This window comes from Pangasianodon hypophthalmus, chromosome 20 (assembly GCF_027358585.1).
Source record: "Pangasianodon hypophthalmus isolate fPanHyp1 chromosome 20, fPanHyp1.pri, whole genome shotgun sequence".
In the NCBI taxonomy this organism is placed as follows: Eukaryota; Metazoa; Chordata; class Actinopteri; order Siluriformes; family Pangasiidae; genus Pangasianodon; species Pangasianodon hypophthalmus.
In genome coordinates, this window is record NC_069729.1 from 11,878,515 (window position 1) to 11,902,822 (window position 24,308).

Below are 24,308 nucleotides of genomic sequence, written 5' to 3' on the forward strand. Positions count from 1 at the left end.
AGAGCTTGAGAGTGAGAGTGAGAGACTAAAATCCTGACTGAGCTTTGTCTGCTGAGTGAAACTAATACTGCTTGATCACATACCTGCTGAATCTCAGCATACACCACCACAAATGGCATTAGTCTCAGGAATAGGGAGGGCAAAATTGCAGGGAACAATTGCCAACTTCTCTTCAATCCAAAGGGCAAAAGTGAATCATTCATCTTCAGTTACTGCTTTGTCCAGGTCAAGGCTGCGAGGCATCCAGAGCCTATCCGGTGAATACATGGTAATGTGACATAACATTCTGTCCAAAAAGTAGGATTTAACACAAATGGGTAAATTCAAGAAACTTAAAAGGCATGGGTGAAAAAATATCCACACACAAGAATTATACTAAAAGAATAGACTTTTATTAAGCATTGTAAGTTGCATTCAATTTCCTTCAAATACATCACACCACAAACCATCAACAATCACTCAAACCCAACAGTAGATCATTCTTTGACACCCCATGAGTTAGGAAAAAACTCCGATCAACTTACATTAAGGTAGCCTATTTAGTCTTGCGGGCAGGGGAATACACCATATTTCTGATCACTAATGTGCAATGGAAAGCATCAGGAGGATTATGTGGAAAACTTGAAGTAATGATTCTTATTCCGAAGTACAATAAGCTCTGAAAACACTAAACAAAACACCAAAATGATTCAAACATTACCTGCTTAGGCTAAACTCTCAAAATGGGAAGGTCATATAATTTCACTGCTTTGTTTTCCAGCTAAGAAAAAGGGGGGGAAGGGAAGGGCTGGTCATTTGAAGACTGAAGCTTTTTTTCCAAGAGAGTTTTCTCTTTTTTTTCCCCCCCCAGACATACGGTTGGCTAACTTGAATGCAGAAAACAGCAACAAAGTACAATAACGGATACAGAGATGGATGAGTATACCAGGGTTAACAATATTTAAAGTGGCTAGATAACATCTGATATTTTGGAGTAAATGCAACAGAGGGCAATAATCACAAAAATTTAAGGTTAGAGCAAATCAGTTACTGACTAACAGTTAACACATTTTTAGGACTATTACTGATTATTAGAGCCTTTTTAAGATTTTGCAAATGGGCACAGTACTTGTAGAGATGGAAGAAAAAGGACAACATGCATAATAACTACACACCATTTTTAAAGTTGTGAACCATGCAAAAAGTTGCTGAAACCATCATACTAATGTTCTACAATTGATTCAAGAAACCACGCTAATATCAATCACTGATGCATGGCAATTCCTGACAAAGAAAACAGTGGCATTTGTCATTGGATCTTTTGCATCTTTTCTGTGATTTTTCTGTTTCATGACACTTCTTACGATGCTAGTAGCATGACACTGAGATCATCAGAACTAAGCTGCAGTATTTATACTAGTTACTTAATTTCCAAACAATTCTGCACATTTTAGCTCAAGTAAACCCACAGCGATGACCCAGGTGAGAAATATGCTCTTGCTTCTCTCTTTTTTTTTTTTTTCCTGTTGTTTCACTTCTTAAAAGAAAAAAGCATTTACTGTGACACAACACAAAATCAGTTACAATGGCAAATATATATGGTGCCAACTATTGGTAAAACGTCTCAACCTATGAGTATAAAAAGACTGCCAAAATGATTTTTTGGCTTCAGCAATTCAAGAGAATGTAAAATAAAACGTCTGCATAAGCAGTTTGAGACAGGTAATTAGTGAGGAGGGAGTAGACATAACTCCTTATATACTGGTAGTATTCTCTAAAAACTGGTATACTTTATATGTCTATGCTTTTACTGAGAAATATTGTCATTAACCTGTACTTGCTTGCTGACATCAAAGAGGGATTCAAAAAAAAAAAAAAAAAAAAAAAAAAAAAAATCATACAGTAAGTCCTCATTAATCACATTTCGGAGAGGAAAAAAATGTACACCAACTGTAGGCTTTCCATCTTTCCAGATTTTCCTTAACCCTGAACCTTCCATCCTTCACCCTCTCTATAAAAATAGGTTTACTCTTCTGTTTTTAAGACAGCAGCACTCAGAGCTTCGTCTCTGTGGCACTCACTGTCTGTATTTAGTGCATTTAAATGAGGATTCATATTGCACATTTTTGAGTCGTTGCTAAAGGCACTTTCTGGTTGGTTGGGAGCTACTTTGTTCCCATTAAGCTCCGCCTCTTTGCCCTCCACCCCGTTCTCAGCCACGGCGGACCCTTCAGATGGTGTTTTACTCTCTGCCTTGGGCTTCTTCCGTTCTTTCCCTACGTCATTGGTGGAGTTGGCATACGCCGGTTTACTCTGAAAAAAATGGGACCCCTTTATCACTTCATTTTTACTTAATTTCAATAATTAAGAATGTCAGTGACTATGTACACAGCAAATAACTCACAATATGCCATGTTAATGAACTATATAGACTCAACTGATGGGGGAAGTGAAGAAGCAATTCATTCTTATTCAGTTTATGGTGTGACAGTATAGCAGTATGATATTATACCATGATGAGCAAATCTGAAGTCTTATTAACATTATGTATGCTGGTAGAAATAATGTCAAAATGTTTAATGTCATGTTCCTAGATAATTAGAAGTTGTGGTGTGTTATAATGTAATATGATCATCATAAGATTCCAGTCCTTAGATTAAATGTGTGGCGGTCAGGGGAAATCCTTCACATTGTGAAATCTTGAGGTTTTCTACTATATATAGTTCTGAAAAGTACAGGTTTCCCTTTTGCGGGTATCTGGAGCACAAGTAAAGTTCTAGCATTTTAAAGTCCGGTTAGCCCCAAAGTGAAAAGGGAGAAAACTCCCATTCCAATTCCAGTGAAAGACCTCAAAACACTGACTGACTGAAAGCAAGTACTATTTATTTAAAGTTTAATTACATGTAATAAATAAGATATATAAATGATAAATATGACCACCAAAATTCTATCTATATTAATTAGATTGACAGGATATTGAGAAGTTCCATCCACCTAGCCATTTCATATTTAATATATTTACATTATAAACTATTGCAAATATAAAATATACTGTAAGTATTGCTCTGTTAGCTAAATTTTCCATATTTTAAGTAGGTCATTCAAACATGTTCAAACTTTGTCTACTGCTAGCTGTACAGTGTGTAAGCACTTTTATGTTTGATGATTATGTTAAGGAACAAATCCGCCATGAACAACTGGAAAGCTGATATGAAAAAACTGAATAGATTAGGTGTGTGTCCATTTTGCTATGGCATTTAACTACCCAACAACCTGATCAAAGTTGACATTCACTGATTTGCCTGAATACAGCCACAGCAACATCAGACAGGTTTTCCAAGGCCACCACACAGTGGTATGAAAAGCAAGGAAGAGGAGGAAAATAATGATCAGTGTAACTAACCTGGTGTGATCCCTGACTTCTGAAACCTTTGCTATGGTATCTGGCTCCCCGACCAAAGGTCCTTATAAGAGGGGTTGAAATCACACCTCTTGGTCGTCTACCCAAAAGACAAAAAAAGTTTCAAGTTCACGGAAACATTTTAGAGATATTCAAGTGTCAGATGGCATAACCCAGCATTTCCCTCTTGTAACACATATACTAGAGCTGCAGGATTAATCATATTTCATCATTATTGCAATGTGAGATTCCATGATGATCAAACTGTAAAGGGATGTGGTAACGGCTGGGGAATAATAGCGCCACTGAAACTCCTTTACCCGCAAACAGCAGCAGAATCTTGTGCACACAGGAGGCATGATTAGTGCAGGACTGCAGAGTCAAAAACACACTTGAACAGCCAAAAGCACAGATATTGTTTATAAGACTGAAAAACAGCGAGGAGTGAGAATGTAAGTGAAAAGCAGATACACATTTGTACTCCAGTACTTTTTAAAAATAAGATAACTGAGAAAGTCAAGCAATCTCAGTCCCAAGTTTTGTGCACAGTTTGCCCAAATATTGTTTATAGTATTGCTAGGAAAACATGTGTGTGTGTGTTATATCTGCATATACATTGATATGCAGGAATTGTATCCATTTATCTATAACCCTAACACAGACTAAATCCAATAATTAACTTATTAGCTGAATCATGTTTCGTTGAGCAGGGAAATCACCAAATTAAGTCTGGATATGAGCAATGGACATATTTATAAATTTGTTTAAAATTAACCCACATGCGTCCCTTTAAATCAAACTTCACTGGGACTCACCCTCTGCTTGGTCCTCCAACTGACACCACCTGAATAGGGAAGGAGCCCCGGCCCCTGCCACGCCGAGAGCCCGCCCACTGCCCCACCACCGTGCCAGCGATCTCAAGTTTGCCCCCTTGTGATGGGATGGTCTGGAGTCCTGCTCACAGATACACAATTCAGCGATTAACGCTGCTTATTATACATTTATCCAACAAACAGAAGCAAATACAAAAATGCAAGACATCTCTCAAATGTTCTCCATTTACACTGCGAATTGTATTCTTGAACATTTAAAAGCAAACGCACTTTGTCCAACTGCTCCAGTCTAATCACATCTATGCAATGTCAGTGGTTTGAAAGGAAGGCCAACAACTCGAAATAAACAACAAAATGAAATAATCTTGGGTGAAATAAAAGTATTCTTACAGTATCTTATTTGCAATGCTGCCTGTGCGCACACACCTGGCATCAGGAGGACCCGCAATCATGTCTAATTCCATAATTATTGATTACATTGCTAATAACTAATCTGTAGACATCTGCGGGTATATTCTGCACTAATTTTACAACTGCATAAAAAAAATTTACAAACTAAATCGAAAGTGGTCTTGAGTCAACAGGACAGCCATCATTGAATAGTAAACAGGGTTAGAATGTACCAGAACATGTGTAACAGAGTTAACATGCACTTACCTGGCATGGCCCTGCCTCTCCCTGGTGGAGGGGGTAGAGGAGGAGGTGGGTAGAAGGTGCTGTTGGGGGGGTAGAAGGGCATGGCGTGTGGAGGTGGAGGTGGGAATGGGAGGGGGTGAGGAGGCCGAGAGAAGTTCAATCCCTCCATAATACTCTGGCGCATCTTTTCCAGTTTGGCAACCAGCTCAGCCTACACATAAAATGAGAAAATAAGTGCTTAGAGTTCAGCATCTGATTTTAGCTAACAAAAGGTTTGGGAATTAGTTGATGTGCTACACTGAGTAGGCATTTTAATACATAGATGGAAATGCATGCATTTTGTATCCCTTTTGGCCTTCAAGAGAGATGAGTGCATTAGGACTGGGAATTTTTTTTTTTTTTTAACGTTCATGTGGGTAGGAGCAGGCAGTCAGATACACAGCTCACAAAGAAAGACCACATTCATTAGCATGTTCATGTGGTACTGTGCAATGTATTTATTACACTCATTCATCCATCTTCATCCAGCTGCTTTATGCTGGTTGTCTTAAATTACTTAAAAGGAAATAAATATAAACTATACATTTGCTTATATTTTGGAAACCAGAACCAACTAAGTTTGTCTGAAAATATCACAGACAGGTACAACTCAAAGATAGACAAGACTGCAGAAGTGGGCAGGGTTGGTCAGAATTCCCTCTGCAGCGGGCGGGGTGGGTCAGAATTCCCTCTGGAGCGGGCAGGGTGGGTCAGAATTGGTCAGAATTCCCTTGGGAGCAGGAAGGAGTATGGGACCAAAAAAAAAAACCATCAGGACAGCATAAATTCACCTGGGAATGCATTCTACAAGACTCTGGATGTATTATGTAAGAATGATGTACATTTTCCTACTATTTTATGTCAATAAAAGTAATTTTATTATTATTATTATTATTATTATTATTATTATTAATAATAATAATAATAATAATAATAATAATAACAATAAGTGTTTCACTGTCATCAGGGTCACTTTAATACTGTTGTGTGTTTGTGTTTTTGTGCATTCTTGGTGTGTCTCTTTTATATTTTTATACTTATATATTTTTTATATCCTTATATCTGCTGCTGTAACAATGCAAATTTCCCCACTGGGGGACGAATAAAGGATTATCTTATCTTATTTTACCAAATAGCTAATTTACCAACTAGTGACACTGATTCAAGAATCATAATAGAAATACATGTTTCATAATGGATGAAAACTTCTTGTTTTGTTTTTTTTTTTAATATTTAACTACAGCAAGTAGGTTTTTTAACCTCTCTTATCTTTGCTTTTTGGGATAACTCATGTGAACTTGAGTGGGGAAAAAAAAACGAATGGCCTTTTCTTTCGATATTTTCATCTCTCTTCTATTTTGCTTCTTTACCTCTGTGGCAGCGGGGACGTAATCGAGCATCAGCTGTGGACGGGAAGAAGGTGGGGATGAACCAGCAGGTAACACGTGATGATTCTCACCTGTGTCTTGTTACCGCCAGTCTACTTATTTGTGTCTCTTTGTGCTTTCGGCAACTCTCATAACCAGAGAGAGAGGGCGAGAGAGAGAGAGAGAGAGAGGGATATAGCTGGGGGAGCTTGCGAGACACGCGCACACACACACACCCATACCCACATGCACATGCGGAGGAGTGTGAACTTGAACTTGACAGAGCGAAAGCCACGAGTCCACGACGGACCCTTTCTCTGCTGAGTTGTTTTGTTGTTCTTTACAACAGTTTCTGTTCTGAAAGTGTGCAGAAAAGCTTGGACTGAATAAACGCAAGCTCGGCTAAAATTCCGCCTGCTTCCCGAGTCTTTCTCCACACTCTCACACATCGAGTTCCACAACCTCCATTTTAAAATCATTTCATAACACTACTACGAATTTTAGGTAAATGCTTGTGATTATTATTACCTGACCATCACAGAGGTCGAGGAGTGGGACCTTTTCTCGCGTGGCCCCGATCAGCTTGCTCTGCAGCAGCTTGCCATCAAAGTACATCCACGGGCAGCAGTGCTCCCAGGGTATTGGCTGACCGCACGCATCATTCGCCAGCAGTGCCATGTCTACACCACACATGAAGAGCGCCGCCAGCTGTACACCTCGTGCATCCAGGTTCTCAATCTGGAGACAAGAAATGGAGTGTTGGATTGGAAGAGAAAATGGCAGAAAAAAAAAAGAAAGTAAAAGCGAGCGTCCCAATCAAGCAGCAGCAAAGCACAAAGTGAGAGGAACGCAGAACCAAGCAAGGGGGGGAAGGCACACAGCCAGCACGAGCAGCCTGCACAGCCAGCCAAGCAGCACAGAGCAAATATGGAGACACAAATTCAAGACACACACACAGAGGCTGGGCAATATATAGAAAATAAGTATAACAATGTTCTTATGTTTTAATAATAATAATAATAATAAAAAACTGATTACATCGCCCAACCCTATGTGTAAATTAGCTTGTAGCTTTGTAGTTAGGGTTGTCGTGGTAACCTGTTTCTCATTGATCACGTTGGTTTCCTACTTTTCCCCCCATCTCCACACATTTCAAAAAGTATGTCCGAACAGAAAACATTATATGCCTTTTAATTAAATTTGTTCTACATTTTGTTATAACTAAATGCTTAAAATAAATGATTTTATAATATAACCTACACCTCATCTTGTTTTTCTTCCTCATATGTGATCACTATATGAGAAGTTTATCCATCATGCCTGCTGTAGCTACATTTGTATATTACCCAGTTACCTAAGTTTTTTAACATCAGGCCTCTGCTGTTTTATCATCTGCTTTTGTTCCCAATATGAGCGATCAGATTCATTAGCTGGTAACTATATTATTCCATCATATTGCCCAGCCCTTTTACACACGCTACAGATGAAAGCACATGCCTAGTGTGGATGGCTTAGGCAATTAGCAAATGTCCATGTGCACTCATGAACAAGTTGACAAGAAAACATACACAGACACAAATTCCCCTATATTTAAGGTCAGTAAAAAAAAGCATCTTTTCCTACAAAGCCAGCTAATATATTAAAGCATGCTTTAAGGTTATGCACTAAGCACATTACTTTGGAATATGTGGAGCGTCCTGGGAAAGCTAACTTCTACTCTGTGCCAGACGGGTAAATTCCTTTAAACCCAAACTAACCAGAGACATTAAACTGCCCTGAAAATAAGTCTCGTTCAGTGTTTTCCCTGGACATTCCACATACAACAGTCGCCACACAATCACCTTCAGTTCCTGCAGCTGGTCAGGCTCATAAAGTTTAGGAGAAAGTGCTTGGGCTAGGAAAGCGTCAAGTTCGTTACGACGCAAAATTCTTACTCCTGGCCATTGTAACATAAACCTGAAGCAAAACACAAAGGCGTGAAATACAACAACAAAAGGTACAGGAACCAATTAGTCTCCTGCTGCTACGGACTGGTTTTCTGAATGCAGATCAAGATATACACCAAAACATTACAGAATTTTAATTAATAAAATCTTCATAACTGTGCAGTTTAGCCAGAGTGGACTTATAAAAATATCTGAACCAAATAAGTAATCATAAATAATGACCCCAAATAACTTTCATTTAATATAAGAAACACTATCATTTTTGGGTGAAGTGTTCATTTAATCTTCATCTAGAAAACCAGCCATTGTCTTGTGTAATCATGTGGGTGAACAGATAGTATCCTCAAAACATTCAGGTTTGGCTGGGATATAGGCCTGCAGCTGTGCTTGTGCGTGTGTGTGTTTGTGTATACACATATATATATATATATATATATATATATACACACGTGTGCGAGTTCTCTCACCGCAGTACGCAGCAGAGCACCATGAGATGAGTGGGCACGTTGGCAGGGTTCAGCATGGCTGGAGTGTCAGACCTCATGCAGGCCAGGAAAGCCCTTATGCGCCGGTTCTTGTCCTCCACAGCCTTGCCCAGCCACAGCTTCTTCAGGTTGGGGCAGGTCCACTCACGGAAGGAAAGTGCCTCCACCAGCTCGGGGGTGTGTGGAGATTTACCCTTGTAGGCTGCCCACTCTTTTATAATAACAGGCTGATCTGTGATTAGATGGAACAGGCAACTAGAGAGGGCTGGATTTCTGTGGTTGCTGGTGTATATTTACTGCGGTCATTTCTGCCTTGCGCAAGGTCACTTTTATAAAATGGCTACAATCATGTTACACCTTCAAAAGTAGAAAGGCACTAATGAGTACATAAATTATAAAGAGGTTTATTTATAAAGGTTGTGCAAAACATACGTGCACACTGATAGCTATCTAGCCATCACAAACACAAAATACTTTCAACACAATTACATTTGAGCACACAGCACCTAAAAACCTCTAAGACAAATTTTGTATAAAAAGATATAAAATTGCATGCATTTTATATATTTTTAAATGTTTTGAATATGCTTTAAAAAACAAAACAAAAGCGCTAAAACATTAATAATAAATAAACCCAAACAGTATAGTGTTTATGGGGAGAATTTAGTGCAGTTTGTTTAATGTAAGCATATTACACTCCTGAACAGCCCCTGAAGCTTTTTGCCAAAAACAAGCCATGTGTTGCTGTCTCGTTGTTTATTTTGTTACAGTAGCCTAAAATACTGCCTTCTGAATTGCCAAAAACACTCAAATGACACAGTTTCTGTCTTTCGTCAAATGAAATATTAAATGTATTTGCTGGCTTAAAAGGGGGGTTTAATGTGGAACGTCTGAGCTTAGAAAACATAGCTAACAATTGTTATTATTTTTTTCCTTTACAGACAATCTTTGTGAGCCAGGAAAAACTTGCAAACGACAGGAGAGCCAGCCTGTGTTGAGGACTGAGCTGTCTGACTAGCATTATAAATGAGTAAATATGTATTTCTCTTCTATCCCCTTTTTCTTTTCGAGTAAAGAATGTTTTTATTATTATCTGTCGTATGATACCGTATGTACCTTTCTTAGGTAACTACTCTGGCACTGAGCTCTGTACAGTAATTATAGATTTCCCATCAGACTTACAAATATATTTCTAAAATATTTTACTTACTATTATTACTCAACATTTATATCTCAACATATATATAGTACACAATTCAGACAAAATACTCTGTGTAAAGATCAGGACCTTTATTTACATATACACTCAACGGCCACTTTAATAGGAACACCTGTACATCTGCTCATTCATGTCATTCTCCTCTGACCTCTCTCATTAACAAGGCATTTCCACCACAGAACTGCCACTCACTGGATGTTTTTTGCACTATTCTGTGTTAACTCTAACGACGGTTTTCTGGAAAAATACCAAATATCAGCAGTGTCCGAGATACTCATCCACCAATCACAGGGACCACCTAGTATCTGCATGATCTTTTGCACTGTGCTGCTGCTACATGATTGGCTGACTGGATAACTGCATGAATGAGCAGGGGTACAGGCGTTTCTGTTAAAGTGGCCAGTGAATGTATGTGTATCCGTATACTTTACCTGGTTTGTAAAAACCAATAAAATCACAAAGAGAGAGTACATATTAGTGAGCAACTCGAGTAGCTGCTGCGTGTTTTTATCTAAAAGGCAGGTTAGTAATGTCTGTTAGGCCCTCATCTATTTTGATTAAGCATGTTTTAACTAATTTGTATATTAAGGATATTAAAGAGTGAATTAAACAATGAATGAACGAATAATGACAATGAATAACTGAAAATAATTCTAAGGACAAAGACAAATGGTTAATACAGGAATTCACTACACTACAGAGTAAATGTAGATTTTGATACACTTTTATCGAATACAAAACCTCTCACAGACATTACATCTAATATCTTATTTGAAGACTACCTCATTTCTCTCCATGTGTCCATTACACATCAAAGAGTACTTACCAAGGAGAGTCTGCTTTGTCTATTGTTTGTCTATTAAGGGAGGGGTGTTGTGTATTCACTCACCACCCACTTTATTAGGAACACCTGTACACCTGCTCATGTATGCCGTTATCCAATCAGCCAATCATGCGGCAGCAGCACAATGCTTAAAATTATGCAGACACTGGTCAAGACACTGTTGGTACCAGATGGGCTAGTTTGAGTATTTCAGAAAGTGCTGATCTCCTGGGAATTGCACACACTACAGCCTATAGAGTTTACACAGAATGGTGCGAAAAACAAAAAACATCCTGTGTGGGGAGAGTCTGCAGGCTGAAACACCTTGAAGATGAGAGAGATCAGAGGAGAATGACCAGACTGGTCTGAGCTGACAGGAAGTCTATAGTAAATCAAATAAGTACTCTTTACAACTGTGGTCATTACAAAAGCAATCTCAGAACACACAACAGACAAACACTGAGGTGGATGGGCTACAACAGCAGAAGACCACATCAGGTTCCATCCTTGTCAGCCAAGAACAGCCAAGAATTGGGGAACAGGCCCACCCAAACGGGACAGTCCAAGATTAGGGGAAAAAAAAAAAATCACCTGGTCTTTTTCCGGTCTTCAGCTGTCGAGTTTGGGTGAGTCTGTGCCCATGATAGCCTGACATTCTTGTTCTGATGTGGTCTTCTTCTGCTGTAGCCCACCCATCAAGGTTTGATGTTAAGGCCCTTGAGCAAGGCCCTTAACCCTCTCTGCTCCAGGGGCACTATATCATGGCTGACCCTGCACTCTGACCTCAACTTCCTAACAAGCTGGGATATGCGAAGAAAAAAACTTCACTGTGCTGTAATGTATGTCACAAATAAAGGCTGCTGTTCTGAGATTGCTTTTGTAATGACCACAGCTGTAAAGAGTACTTATTTGATTTACTATAGACTTCCTGTCAGCTCAGACCAGTCTGGTCATTCTCCTCTGATCTCTCTCATCAACAAGGTGTTTCAGCCTGCAGACTCTCCCCACACAGGATGTTTTTTTTATATATACACATATACACACACGCCAGTCTTAACTGTACATTAATTACATTATTAATGGCCTAGTTAGGCGAATTGCTCTTAACCTTCACTAAATTTAACCTAATCTTTTTTCTGCCATCATTGGTAGATCTATGTATGTCTAAAAAACACCAACATATGTCTACAACATAGCAACACGTGTCTAAACCGGATCCAGGCAACATGTGGGCTACATTAGAACATTTCTGACAAGACCAAAGGAGGGTGGGTAATTAATTATATTTGCGTATGTTTTCAATTTATGTTTTTGTTGGTGCTACTTACATTCAGGGATGCGATTTCTCCTGATTGCAAGCCTCTCTGCTTTCTTCTTGGCCTCAGCCAGGCTGAAGAGCACACCATAAACATACTGGCGGATCGGCCGGTACAGCTGCACGGCGGATGGCAGCTCCTTATTAGCTTCATCTTCAATTGCAACTGACAACTTAATCTCTCCCTGCAGGTAGGGATGAAAAACCAGACTGGCAGTCACTTGTGAGAACATGACAACAACCTGGTCTACAACTACATGAGGATTCATCAGTTTTTAATTCTCATAGCTTGATAAGGTCTGCTCATAGATATAAAATCTACACAAGCTACTCACTATATATAAAGCTCATAGGTGATGTTACAATCTGGAAACTGACCTTATTGAGTATGTGGTAGATGTAAGGGTGCATGAGGCCCTTCTTGTGTCTGTGTTCAGCTACTCGCAGCACCTCAGGTGCCACTGAAGGCAAAGGAGGCGTGGTGATGTCCATGTGGTTTCTAGTTGGCATTGAGAGCAGTGATGGGATCTGGGCATTGACTCCATGGTGACCTCCGACCTCCGTGCCTTGACTCACAGGGGAGGTCACAGAAGGGTCAGACTGAACAGAGAGAATGAACAGACCATTATGTGAGAAGGAAATAACACTACCACATCAACTGTCGTAAATAAGGTCATTTGCTGTTGGGAATGTACGTCACCCACTTTATTTTGGTCCTCCAGGTCTCCTTCTGGCACACTGTTCACCTGATCTCTTTGTTTGTCCCATCCTTTATGGTCACCTATATGACTGAAAAAAGAAAAGAATCCAAACACTGCATCAAATCCGAAACCAGTCGAAGTGAAAACGTGTTGAGTTTTTTTAAACTTAAAGGTTTTAAATCCCTTCACAGTCAGCAACCTACCCCACCTGATGTGGTTTACAGTGATGTGGACAAAATTGGGGTGGGCACAAGAGTGATTTTTATATTAAGAAATATATTAAATCCCTCAGTTTCATTTGCAGGTGACAAAGAATTCGATTCAAACTAGCATAATAACAGGCAGGTAAGTTACTCTCAGAAAGTGGAGGAAAAAAGGAACACACCTTGGCAGTATATAAAAGATTATCATCTAGATATTTACAGACTTAATATTTTTATTATATTCCTTTTGATAATATACATGGTCCTTGTGGTCTGTGGATAAGTCATAAATGCAATACTGACACACTAGAGGTGTGGGATTTGTGTACTGGGGAGAAGGTTAACTAAATGGTTTGTAACACAAGTGTGAATGCTTTGGCATTAACCACTAAAATCAGAAAACATTTTTTTTTAAAAAAAAAGTGTTGATGAAAAAGAAATATTAGGACAACAGCAATAATTTAAAAACTAATTATCAAACTACTAGTGATTTGACCACACATTAAAACATTAGGTCCTGCCTTAGTCTGCTATTTTATTATATTTTTAACAGTTTTACATTATTAACAGTTTTACATTAAATTTTTTAAACTAATGTCATTTACAGCAAGTATTTGATGATTTCAGATTTCATCACCCATTTATTTGTATGATGGTAAATGATCAAAATAAGAGGAATATTTTTGCCTTCTGATTTTTGCTTTTCCCCCCAAACTTGCTATTTAAAGGGCATAAACAGTCACTAATTTGCTGTGTGGCATGTTCAACCACATTGTGCCATAAATGGATGTAATTCCAAAGAGACTGAGAGCTTTTTCTTTCTGTGCAAAACATGCTGTTCTATGACTCCAAAGAGAGTACTGTTAGATTTTACAACGTACTGTTAGTCACAATCTAAAGCAAATTCTATTAGTTAAAAGCTAAAAATAGATTTCGTTTCAGTCTTAAGAACACGTTTGCTTTACAGATGATCAAATTCTTAATGCTCTTTATTAGCTGGCACCATAATTAATTCCTATCCCTAAAGCAAAAGCAAACAAAAAACCCTGCCTGTAATATTTGCAGAGAGCTCTTTGCAGTAAGAGCTGCAGTGGCAGGTTTCTCAGATGTTTCACTACTCACTTGGCAGTGGGGCTCGTGTTCTCCTCATTCTCAGACGATGAGGAAGTGGACGAGGCGTTGAAGAAGGCTGGCTCGGCATGGTTTGGAGAAGCTCTCTCATACAGCGGCGTGTGCTGCTTGCCTTCGTGTGGAATGTTGCTGAAGCTATTCTGATCGGAGGGCCCTTTAGCCACCAGCCCTGAGGAGTTCTGCTGGCTCTGAGAATGAAGAGGAGAAAAAAAACAGCAGCGTCACTCATTGTGGCAATCAGAAGGTTATTTTAATCGGCCAGTACTAACAAGCACAGCTCTGTACTCTGTACATCCCTGTTAGGGGTGGGAATCTTTATGACCCCTATGATTCAATGCTACTTTGATTAATGATGCCATGATGCAATTATAAAATGATTTTCAATGCCTCTAAATTAATAAAATGCTTTACCTTGGCTACAGCACGCGCAACAAGAGAATGTCTGGGTTTGCAACAATGGCGGATAGTTCCTTTTGTAATAAACTTTGCAATGGACCTAGTAAAACTCTTTGCCCTTTCTGAATTATGTGGAAGATTTGCTACTAGCTTGTGGGTTCTCTGTTGAGTTGGTTTAAACTTGGGCAAATGGTTTAAACTTGGGACCAAAAATATACTTCGTAATATTTTATTGTGGATTTTCATTGAAACGATATTCATTAATTCATCTTCAGTTCAAGAACATTTGGTGTGAAGCAAGAATACACTCCAGTCCATCACAGGGCACCATGCACACACATTCAGACTCTTATTCATACCTAGGGGCAATTTAGTGCAGCCACTCCACCTACAGGAGGTGGGATGAAACAGAACAACTCAGAGATCCTGGAGAAACATTTCTGCTGTGGCTTTATTTGGGGAACATTGTATAGAGTTGCACTGTCTAATGGGAAACATTTATTTGAAAGCATGTATTATAGTTCACATGATGGATAGGCTGTTAAAGGGCAATGTATGAGTCAACTTATCAAATTTTATGATTTAAATATGAATGTGCAAGCAGTTTAACATCTAGTTTGCTAAGCAGGCTATTCTACAAACAGTCCCTTAGCAATAACTCCGTAAACCCCAATTCAAGAGAAAACTATGTACTGTTAAGGAATCTCAACAACCACATATGGCCTATTGTTTTTGTAATTCTAACTATTTACTGTGTTAGAATGGAATCATCACGGAAAATACGTCTGGCTAGTGTCCTGCCCCCAAAGCCACTAACACTAACTTACCAAACAGACTGAAGTCATCATAGTCATTGCGCAAAATGCCAAAGCCTCCATTTGATGATTATGGCTATGTTATGGATGTATTTTTGTTGTTTGACACTGCACATTGTGTATTTGTTTAAAAAAACAACAAAAAAAAAAAAAAACATTAGTCCGACACTTTGTTGTGTTGTCATGACTGATGGCTGCTGTCTCTCATGTGTAGTTGCATTCATCGCTCATGAGCAGATGTCTGTAGGTGGGGCAGGAGCATAGCACTCACCACAGGCTGCTGCGGGAGGGACGGCTGCGGAATGTTGGGTATTGGTGGATGTGCATAAGGTGGCACAGTTTCGGGGACTCCAAGCCGCTTTGGTCTGGCTGCAGGCACACAGGGAAAAAAAAAAAACTATAGTAATCAAATGCAAGACCTTATTCTCACTGCAAACCAGATGAGAGACCAAGCCTTCTCTTCTCTGTTTACATACAGCAAATGGAGTTTACAAGTTTACATATCACCACCCCCGACCCCTTCAGCCTGCCATGCGTAAAGCAAACTTTGCTTCTTTCTCATTCATTAAACACTGCCTCTTGCTTTCCCTCTCTTCGGCCTTGAAATGCACCTTCTACAAATTCTGCAAAATGATGAGTTAGGGAATTTGGATAAAATCAATAATATTCATTAGTGTATGTAGAGTTAGAGCAATACTACAGCATTTTTAAGCTCATGCACTGCACCCGGTCCATATGGGCACCTATCACAAACAGTAATTCACTTCTCCCGTATAGTGAAAAGAAACAGACCACTGTTGACACAAACTCACCTATAATAAAAGGCTAAGGGCAAATGTACAGTCAATAATCAATGGTATTTTATAAATCTTGTTCTAAAACTGTATAATTCATCCTTTCAGAGACAGGGTTATTTATTTATGTATGTATGTATGTATGTATGTATGTATTTATTTATTTATAGAAAAAGGAATTTGTGGTTATGCGTCAGCCACCTGTGTAACTCAAAATATAGACTGAAACCTAGCTCATTCTGCAGGTTATGTGCTGTTTATGATGCCACTGAGAGAGCAGTTACACTACAGCAGATCAGTGATGCATGGGTACTGCTGCTTGATCAGGCAGTCATTGTAAGAACTAACCAGCTGGCAATATCTAAACGACAAATTCTTTTCGAGAAGTTTTGCTCTTGCATCTGGTACGCGGTAACTGTCACAGATAAAGTTAATTTATTCTCTTAACACCCTGGGATGCAGCCTTACATTCTCACTCAGTGTTTATTAATTGGCCCCCATAGCCAGGAGATTAATGTGTGTGGTGCAGGAAAGTGCAAAACAACCCATGTTATGAAATTCTTCCACAAGTACATTTTCCTACCAGAATTAGAAAATCTTACATCCAGCAGCTTTAAATAAATAGTTAGATTTCAGAGTAATTAAGCATGTTATAAAAATATAAAAACCAGCTCATACTAATATATTATTACGTAAACGTTGTAAAATTAAAAACCCAAATACACTCGAGATTTAAACAGTGCTGAGCACTTATCAGGTTCATTCTACAACTTGCAACTAATTGCATTTTGGAAAACAAGATCAAATTTATATTATTTAATAAATTCTCTAATGTCCCTTTATGAAAGAAGCTGCTAAAATTGTTTGTGCTTTCTCCATTGCATTTTCTTTCCCACACTAGCAACTTTGATGCAAGAAGCCATTCTGAAGAAGCCTATTTGTATGCATGGGGCATAGCAGCCATTCCAAAGTGCACACAAGGTCTGGGGGCTAGTGGGAAAATTTCAAGCATTACTGAGAGGTCTGAAGCTGGGAGACTGCTTAGAAATACAGAGTCTGTCTGTTCAACCTGGACTCGAGCAAACCACCAAACAAAAAAAAAAAAAACTCTGCAGGAACAAGACTTAGACAAGCACTGTGCAGAAAGAAATGGTTGGAAAATGATAGTAAACAAGAGCTTACCTATATAAGAAGAGGAGTGGGGGGGCTTACTGGCAGCTGAGTAATACTCCACTGCCTTCTTGAAGCGTATAAGTTTGTCATCAGTCCTCGACTGGAAACAGCAAGCAAAAAAGTTGGATCAAAACATATAAAATCCCCAAAAAGAGACACTAGATAAACAGGTGAGCTTACCTGGGAGTGCTTGAATATGTCTTTAGCGATGGCTTCCAGGTCATTGACATCCTGTAAGTTGCGCACGTACTCTGCCACAGCCCTTATTACGACATCACAGGGAGGAAGTACTAGCTGATGGGCACGGACCTAAGGCAAAACCAACTACCCGTCAGACCTCCAGACCTTTGTCTTGGCATGACAACAACAGGGCAAAACATTCAAGTCTTGAATCATTCATCACTAATCCTGATTCTCACTGAACCAGTAAAAGCAACATTGATGCCAACATTGAAGAAAACCACAGAAAAACACAATCAAACATTTAACTAGATACAACCACTCCTCTCTTACACAATGGCCTGCGTATGTACTCACCTCTCTTGACCTATTCCACATTTGCAGCTTTACATCCTGGAACCGAAATTTACTTAACAGGGATTATATCTCATTTGCCAAACCCTTGACTGATGGTAGGAAAAAAAATAAAAAGCTGTCAAAATAAAGTTCAGGAAAAGTATCAGTCAGGGTTTGGTTATAAAAAAACATCCCAAAGAATATGGCACAACCATGAATCTGGTCAGAGGAGACTGCCTACCAAAAGTCAGGAACTGGGTAAGGAGGCCATTAATCAGGGAAGCAACCAAGAGGCTATTTCAATATTCTGGGCCATTTTGTGTAGATTCATGATACTCAATCCCAGTCGAGTCCGTTTCAGTTCCAGGTTGCAGCAACATAAAATGTGGAACAGTTCAAGGGGGTAAATAGTTATGCAAGGCACTTAAAGACACTGTTTTTAAGACTAAAAGAGACACAGGGGTTTAGGGCTAAACAAGCACGTAAGGTTAAAGTGATTTCTCACAGTCCTCATAAGTTGCTTGCCAGACCTCATTTCAATCTGGTTGCCAAGGAATCTGAACACCATGGCTTACTGCAGAGGGAATCTAATGCAAGCACAAGTCTTGTTTTCAAACTCTTTTAAACACTTACAGAGACTCACTTGGTCTTTGAGTGCATGCAGGGATCGTGCATGCAAAAAGCAACGATAATTTAAGAAGAAAACAGAAAACAAAAACAAGACTATGAACAGACATACCCTTGTTTTTGAGCAGATGATTACTGTACCTTCAGGGATGCTAAAGGGTGCTCTGGGCCAAGTAAACTCCAATGAAAGGCAGCAAGATCCTCATCAGGCAAAATGTGATTCCCTGGAAACAAGCAACACATGAGCACTTTTTAAACAGGTGGCAGATCACTATGTTCATTATGTTCACACTAGCAAGCAACAAATCACTCATGTCACTTGTTTTCCTGTGGTCATGTAGTGACTGCTGTTGTTACTTGTGGGCGTACACTGTCCAGTGGATTAGCAGATTAGCAGCGCATGCTAAGCGTACTAGCTACATATACCGGCAGCACAATTGTAAGTTTTTCTCCCATATTTGTGTGTCAAACAGTAATTTAAGACGATCTGCAGGTATGAACTAAAATTGGACTTGCATAGGGAACTGAAAAAAGTCAGACTAGATGTGCCATGCAATTTGTCCAAGGAATCATTTGAGCCGATCGTTTAGATTTGTAGCTTTGCTGAGTCATACCTAATTTGAATAGAATTGAGAAAATGTAAGGCGAAATGTTTCATCACAGTCACTTTGTTATTTACCACTGTCATTGAAATCCGTGGCTCCGTGGCGCTCGTGTACACAGAAAACAAATGGTCACTTTGTCGCCGACTAGTGTGAACGTAAGGTAACGTGAATAAACTGTTAGCTTCGGATTCCACTACAGCTAAAAACCCAAACTCGTTTCACAAACATATAGCTTACCTAAGAGTGAAGCAAAGATGACAAAGCGATTTGGATTGAGATCCAGCTGCTTGGCAACTTCGTGCATCAGGTACTGGCTGGTGGTGAGGCTCTTGCCATTGCGGCTGAGTTTTAGAGCGTGGGCGCTGAAGTAGTATGGGATGTTGCACAGAGCATAATCAGAATCATAGGCTACCAAGCCATGGAACCCGTTCTCTCTATATAAGGCAATTACTTCCTGGTGATGATCCTCAACGCTCTGCACAACCTGGGGAAAAGAAACAGACACTACTAAAAATACTCTAACCAAGGATGTGGACTTGCTACTTTCACACTCCCTAAATCATTACTAGCATTATATTCAGAAATTCTCAGCAAATATATCCAGGGGACTGCATTAACATTGCACAGGATCACACATCAACCATCATTAATATGCAGTAATTCGACACTAAGCACTTCACCCTGAACGACTTGCATATTAATCTTTATAATTAACATTATCTTCAGTGGCATCCAAGATTTATTTTGTAATTAAATTCCAGGTTGACGTATTAGCTTAAATCTTCTTCATTGACATATTGGTCTAGTTTCACTTTGGTTAACGGTTTCCTACAATGCTCACAATGCCGTTCAACTAGCCGCAGACAGAACTGCCATTTCTCCAACTGAAGTGAGAGGTGCAGCAGCACTTTAGTCTTTTAGCCTGTCCAGCTCTCTCACCTCTTCTCCTGCACACTCTGCTCAAAACAGATCAGCTTCCAAAGCGTCAACTTTCTCTCTACTACTACTGTCATCATCATCACGCTCGTAATCTCAGAGATCGCTAACTAGGCGAGCCAAGTCTCTGCTGTAGCTCAGAGCAACTCCTTTGTATAGCTGCACTACATTCTGGCTCTTTGAAGGCAACATTAGATTTCTCATTAGTATGAAACTGAACATCACTGAAAATGGTGAGGGACAGAAGAAACTCTTGCACTTTTGTTTTTAGGAGAAAGCGTGAAACCTGACCATGCTCTGTTATGACTGAAGTTGCTGAAGTATCTTCCATTAAACGCCATTGTAACTGCGCTAGCACAACCACCAACTTCTCACTGGAATAATGATAATACAGCATCAACCAATAAATAAGCACCAGAATCACTAGCACATCACAAATTTCAATATAAATACTAAGCTGATTTAATCATCCCTACATGACATTACACTGCCACTATGTCTGGTGATTTTTACTCTGATTATATGTTACCAGACCTGCATATGCACGTTGTGTAGGAGCTGTGTAATTTGACATCAGAGTACGCTAGTATGAGTTACCACTCAAAAATAGGCCAAAGAGCAGTCTTACTCCCCTCAATAAAAACAGCACATGTATGTTCATATCTACATATGAATCTGAAACGATCTGCGCTGGTGTTTTGAACTCTTCAGTACTAACTGACACGACCTGGAAGCCCTGTCCCCTTCACCTAAATCTCCTGTTCCTTAGCTGTCTGTCACGGGAAATGGAGAACATTTCAAGTTCATTAATGTGAAATAAAACCTATCACATATGTTCGACGTAGCTAACCTCACACAATGAAACTATAGCTATCCCTAATAACATCAGTTAAGTATATTTATTAGGGAAACCACCAAAACATTTCGCTTTTTGGCTGAAAGAGGGGGAAAAAAAAAAAAAAAAGCACAAAAGACGTAAAAAGTTTACACAGACCTACAACAAAGCATCAAATCTAACACTTAACAAATAATGTTAATAACGTAAATTGCACTGTAATGTTAATAATGTAAAAAATTGTTTATGTTTAGTGCGAATTACTGTGGAATCACCTAAAAAAACCACCACCCAGCTGCATTTTGGTGATTTCTGGTGCCGAGTTCCTGACCGTACTGGTGATACGACATCCTTCCCTACTTGCTCTTAAACCTCAAAGGGTGGAAATGCTCTGTTTTACTGGCATTTTTAGGCTATCTTTTATCACTTTTTTTAAAATGATAAATCAAGAGCAGAGAAAAATCAATATCGCACAAGCCTGATAAACACTTTTAATATGTTTCAGGATGGAAGTTTCCTTTAATAATCAAGCACAGGTCAATACTGACTACTGAATAACAGTCAAAATCACTAGATTCAAGTGTGTCATGGGAAGAAAGAGATCAGCCCTTTTTTATTTTTAAAACAGCTGACTGATGAAATGTAAAACAGCCGCATGGTTTGGGATTCTGTGTCTCCTCAACCATTTCAGGAAAAAAGGCTCACCAGCTTGATCAGGGCCTGTTTGCTGTGCGCCTCTGAAACTCAGCTCAAGTGATGTACATCTGTTTGACCAATCAGAGTGCAGGGTTTCCTATAGTTCCGACGTAAAACTCTAGTGAGTAGCCTATCAGAGCACGACAGAGGCGGGGCAACCCAGACAGCCTAATACTAATATGATCTCCCCACAATTTGGTCTGATTAATTTGGTCTTTCGGTGGAGCGAATGATCTCAGTCTGAAAGTACATCAGAATAATGACAAGCCAACTGTGAAATGGCTTCAAGTTAAACTAAATATTTTGCCGTTTAGAGACAAACGGATCAATTCTGTAAGGTAATCTGCAAAAGGGAACAAGTTCTCGAGCCTTCTTTTTTTTTTTTGAAAGAGAAAAAGTAAAGAAGGTCAACAATTAGTCAATGGTTTTATGTAAATTGTTATTTAATCTGAATTTCAAGGAGAACGTGAACACACATATATATTTATATATGGAACTTTAACAGGCTATGGATTTTAGCAAGGCCCGGAATGCTAGCATGCTCTGAGGCCGGGTGAACTAGCCAGCTTTTCGGTTTCAGCTAACTGACAGCTTGGACTTTTGACAGTTTAAATGATTCGAGTGTGAAAAACTCTTGAACTGGATCTAATTAACCCTAATTTAACACAACATAATAATGAAAGTAGTACTTTTAAACGTTTCAGAGTGAGCTTGAACACAGTCTAAGAGAGAAAAGCTAGCTAAAAGCAGCTAAATCTGTCCAATATTAGCAATGTAGAGAGGCGGTTTAGTTCGGAGTAAAAATTATAAAGTTAGCTCGGTCTGTAACTGACTTTACCTTGCTCGAATTGGACTTTTCTTAGGAAAAAAAAGTCATACACGGGTTGACAAGTTATTTGTTACAAGACAATGTTGTGAAAACCTGTTAACAAGTGGCTGCTAGTAGCTTTCACCAGTACAGGGTTATGGCTAGTTGCTAACTGAACTGAGGGTTTATGAGGATAATGGAGGAAAGCTGGATTAACCAACAGTACACGATGTGTCTCCGTGAACAAGTTTTTCCCATTCAGGCTCGCCTCACCGAGATGCTGCTTCTCCAGGAGAAAACAGACACAAGACTAAGTGCCATGTAAGTAAGCCAGCTGTCCTGCGGTTAAGTGACGCTAACGGTAGCCGACTTACTTCAATCCGGAACCTGAGGAGCGCCAGGCGGATGCAGTGCGCCATACAGACAGGCGGCAGGAACCAGACTTTGGGCGGCGGGGTTCCCTTATTCTGGATGTGGCTGACAATCTGCTGCGCCGTCTGCCGCTCGTTCACCTGCCGCTTGACCCACTCGTGCAGGCGGCCCTTCTCCAGCGCGCCGTTGAAGCACACCTGCAGCTGGATGTTGCCGCTGAAGCAGGCCTTGGCCAGCGCAGCCAGGTAGCCGAGCATGTGGTTCCACTGGCCGCCGCCGACCCAGTCGGTGTAGAAGCCGCCGTAGAGCCGGTGCACGCAGTTCTCCGCGTCCACTAGCAAGCGCAGCGGGCCCTGCGGCGGCCTCTGCCTGCCGCCTCCCACCAAACTCCCCCGCGCCAGCTTCTGCAGCTCCACCGGCACCACGGAGCTCGGGCAGTGCTTCTCGATGTACTCCTGAAAGCCTTGCACGCCCATGACTGCTCTCTGTTGAGGGGGAAATTAAAAAAACTAGGGCTGTAAAAATGCAAGTTGAAAAAGCGAGGAGTTCTAAGCCTCTGCCTCACTTTCTCGCCTACGCTGGAAAAAACAAAACAAAACAAATATTGCCAAGGATGGAACTGATGAATCCGAAATGAATCAAATCGTATGTGTTAGAAATGCATTTGTTGTTATTTTTGGTGAGTTGTGGGGGTAGTTTGGGTCATGGCCGCTGGCCGCCATGTGCAGTCCTATGTAGCCATGTCTGTGGTCTGGAGCGCAGTGAGCTGAGCGGAGAGACCGAGCGCGGTGACGCAACACGGGGGCGGAGTCTGACGTCATGAGGGACCAATCTCAAACGGCGCCTTATTCTCTATACCAGTGCACTTTACATGCTATAAAATAATAGCTTCGTCCACACCCAGTGTAGTGTACTATGCGTCAAATTGGGAAACGCAAACTGGAAATGCCGTACTGGAACCCTCCCTGCCTCCGGTACATGTGGCTGTTCCTTTCGTAAAAGATCGCATCTGTCAGTCTGTTTAATAGTTCTTACACAAACATTATGTTATCAGTAGAATCATCAAATTACCTTGTTGTAAATTAGGCAGCGCTTGTGCTATTAACAGGACACGAAGTGTGTAAGCGTGCTTAATAATGCTGTTATCCACATTATTTAAAAAAATATACAGAATGTAATATACAGAATGTATTTTCAATGTTTGTCGATATTTGTATATTTGCAAATATGTAAATATTGCACTGTTAGCACCTCCAGGGTTGTGGGTTTGATTCCCGCCTCCGTCCTGTGTGCGCGAAGCTTGCATGCTCTCCCTGTACTTCAGGGGTTTCCTCCGGGTACACTGGTTTCCTCCCCCAGTCCAGAGACATGCGCTGTAGGCTGATTTCCAAATTGTCCGTAGTGTGTGTGTGCGATTGTGTCCCCCGAACTGTGCCCCGAGTCCCCTGGGATAGGCTCCAGGTTCCCCCTCAACCCTGTGTAGGATAAGCGGTACAGAAAATGGATGGATGGATAGTAAACTTTCAGAATGTGTAATAAACAAATTATTATTATTTGTGAACCGACAGATGGCGCCAAAGCTCTGTTTGGAAATGGCACTTTAGTGGACGCAAAGTTTCAAGACCAAGAATATCAGCTTATTAGTGCACAGGACCTAA

The 24,308-nt window shown here is 40.1% G+C and overlaps 1 protein-coding gene across 1 annotated transcript; it reads right to left on the minus strand.

Annotated features, from left to right (window-relative positions):
• Window positions 1-370: 370 nt before the first annotated feature.
• On the minus strand, window positions 371-23,420 carry LOC113537901 (constitutive coactivator of PPAR-gamma-like protein 1 homolog). The gene is made up of 17 exons (XM_026932593.3): window positions 22,653-23,420; window positions 19,241-19,487; window positions 18,540-18,622; window positions 17,436-17,564; window positions 17,265-17,355; window positions 15,560-15,657; window positions 14,069-14,265; window positions 12,747-12,831; window positions 12,421-12,642; window positions 12,056-12,227; window positions 8,668-8,917; window positions 8,096-8,210; window positions 6,783-6,992; window positions 4,870-5,059; window positions 4,195-4,333; window positions 3,383-3,479; window positions 371-2,292 (listed from the first exon to the last, which is right to left on the minus strand). Exons 1-17 carry the CDS (start codon window positions 23,124-23,126, stop codon window positions 2,005-2,007), a joined length of 3,087 nt encoding a protein of 1,028 aa, XP_026788394.2. The 5' UTR covers window positions 23,127-23,420; the 3' UTR covers window positions 371-2,004.
• Window positions 23,421-24,308: the final 888 nt, after the last annotated feature.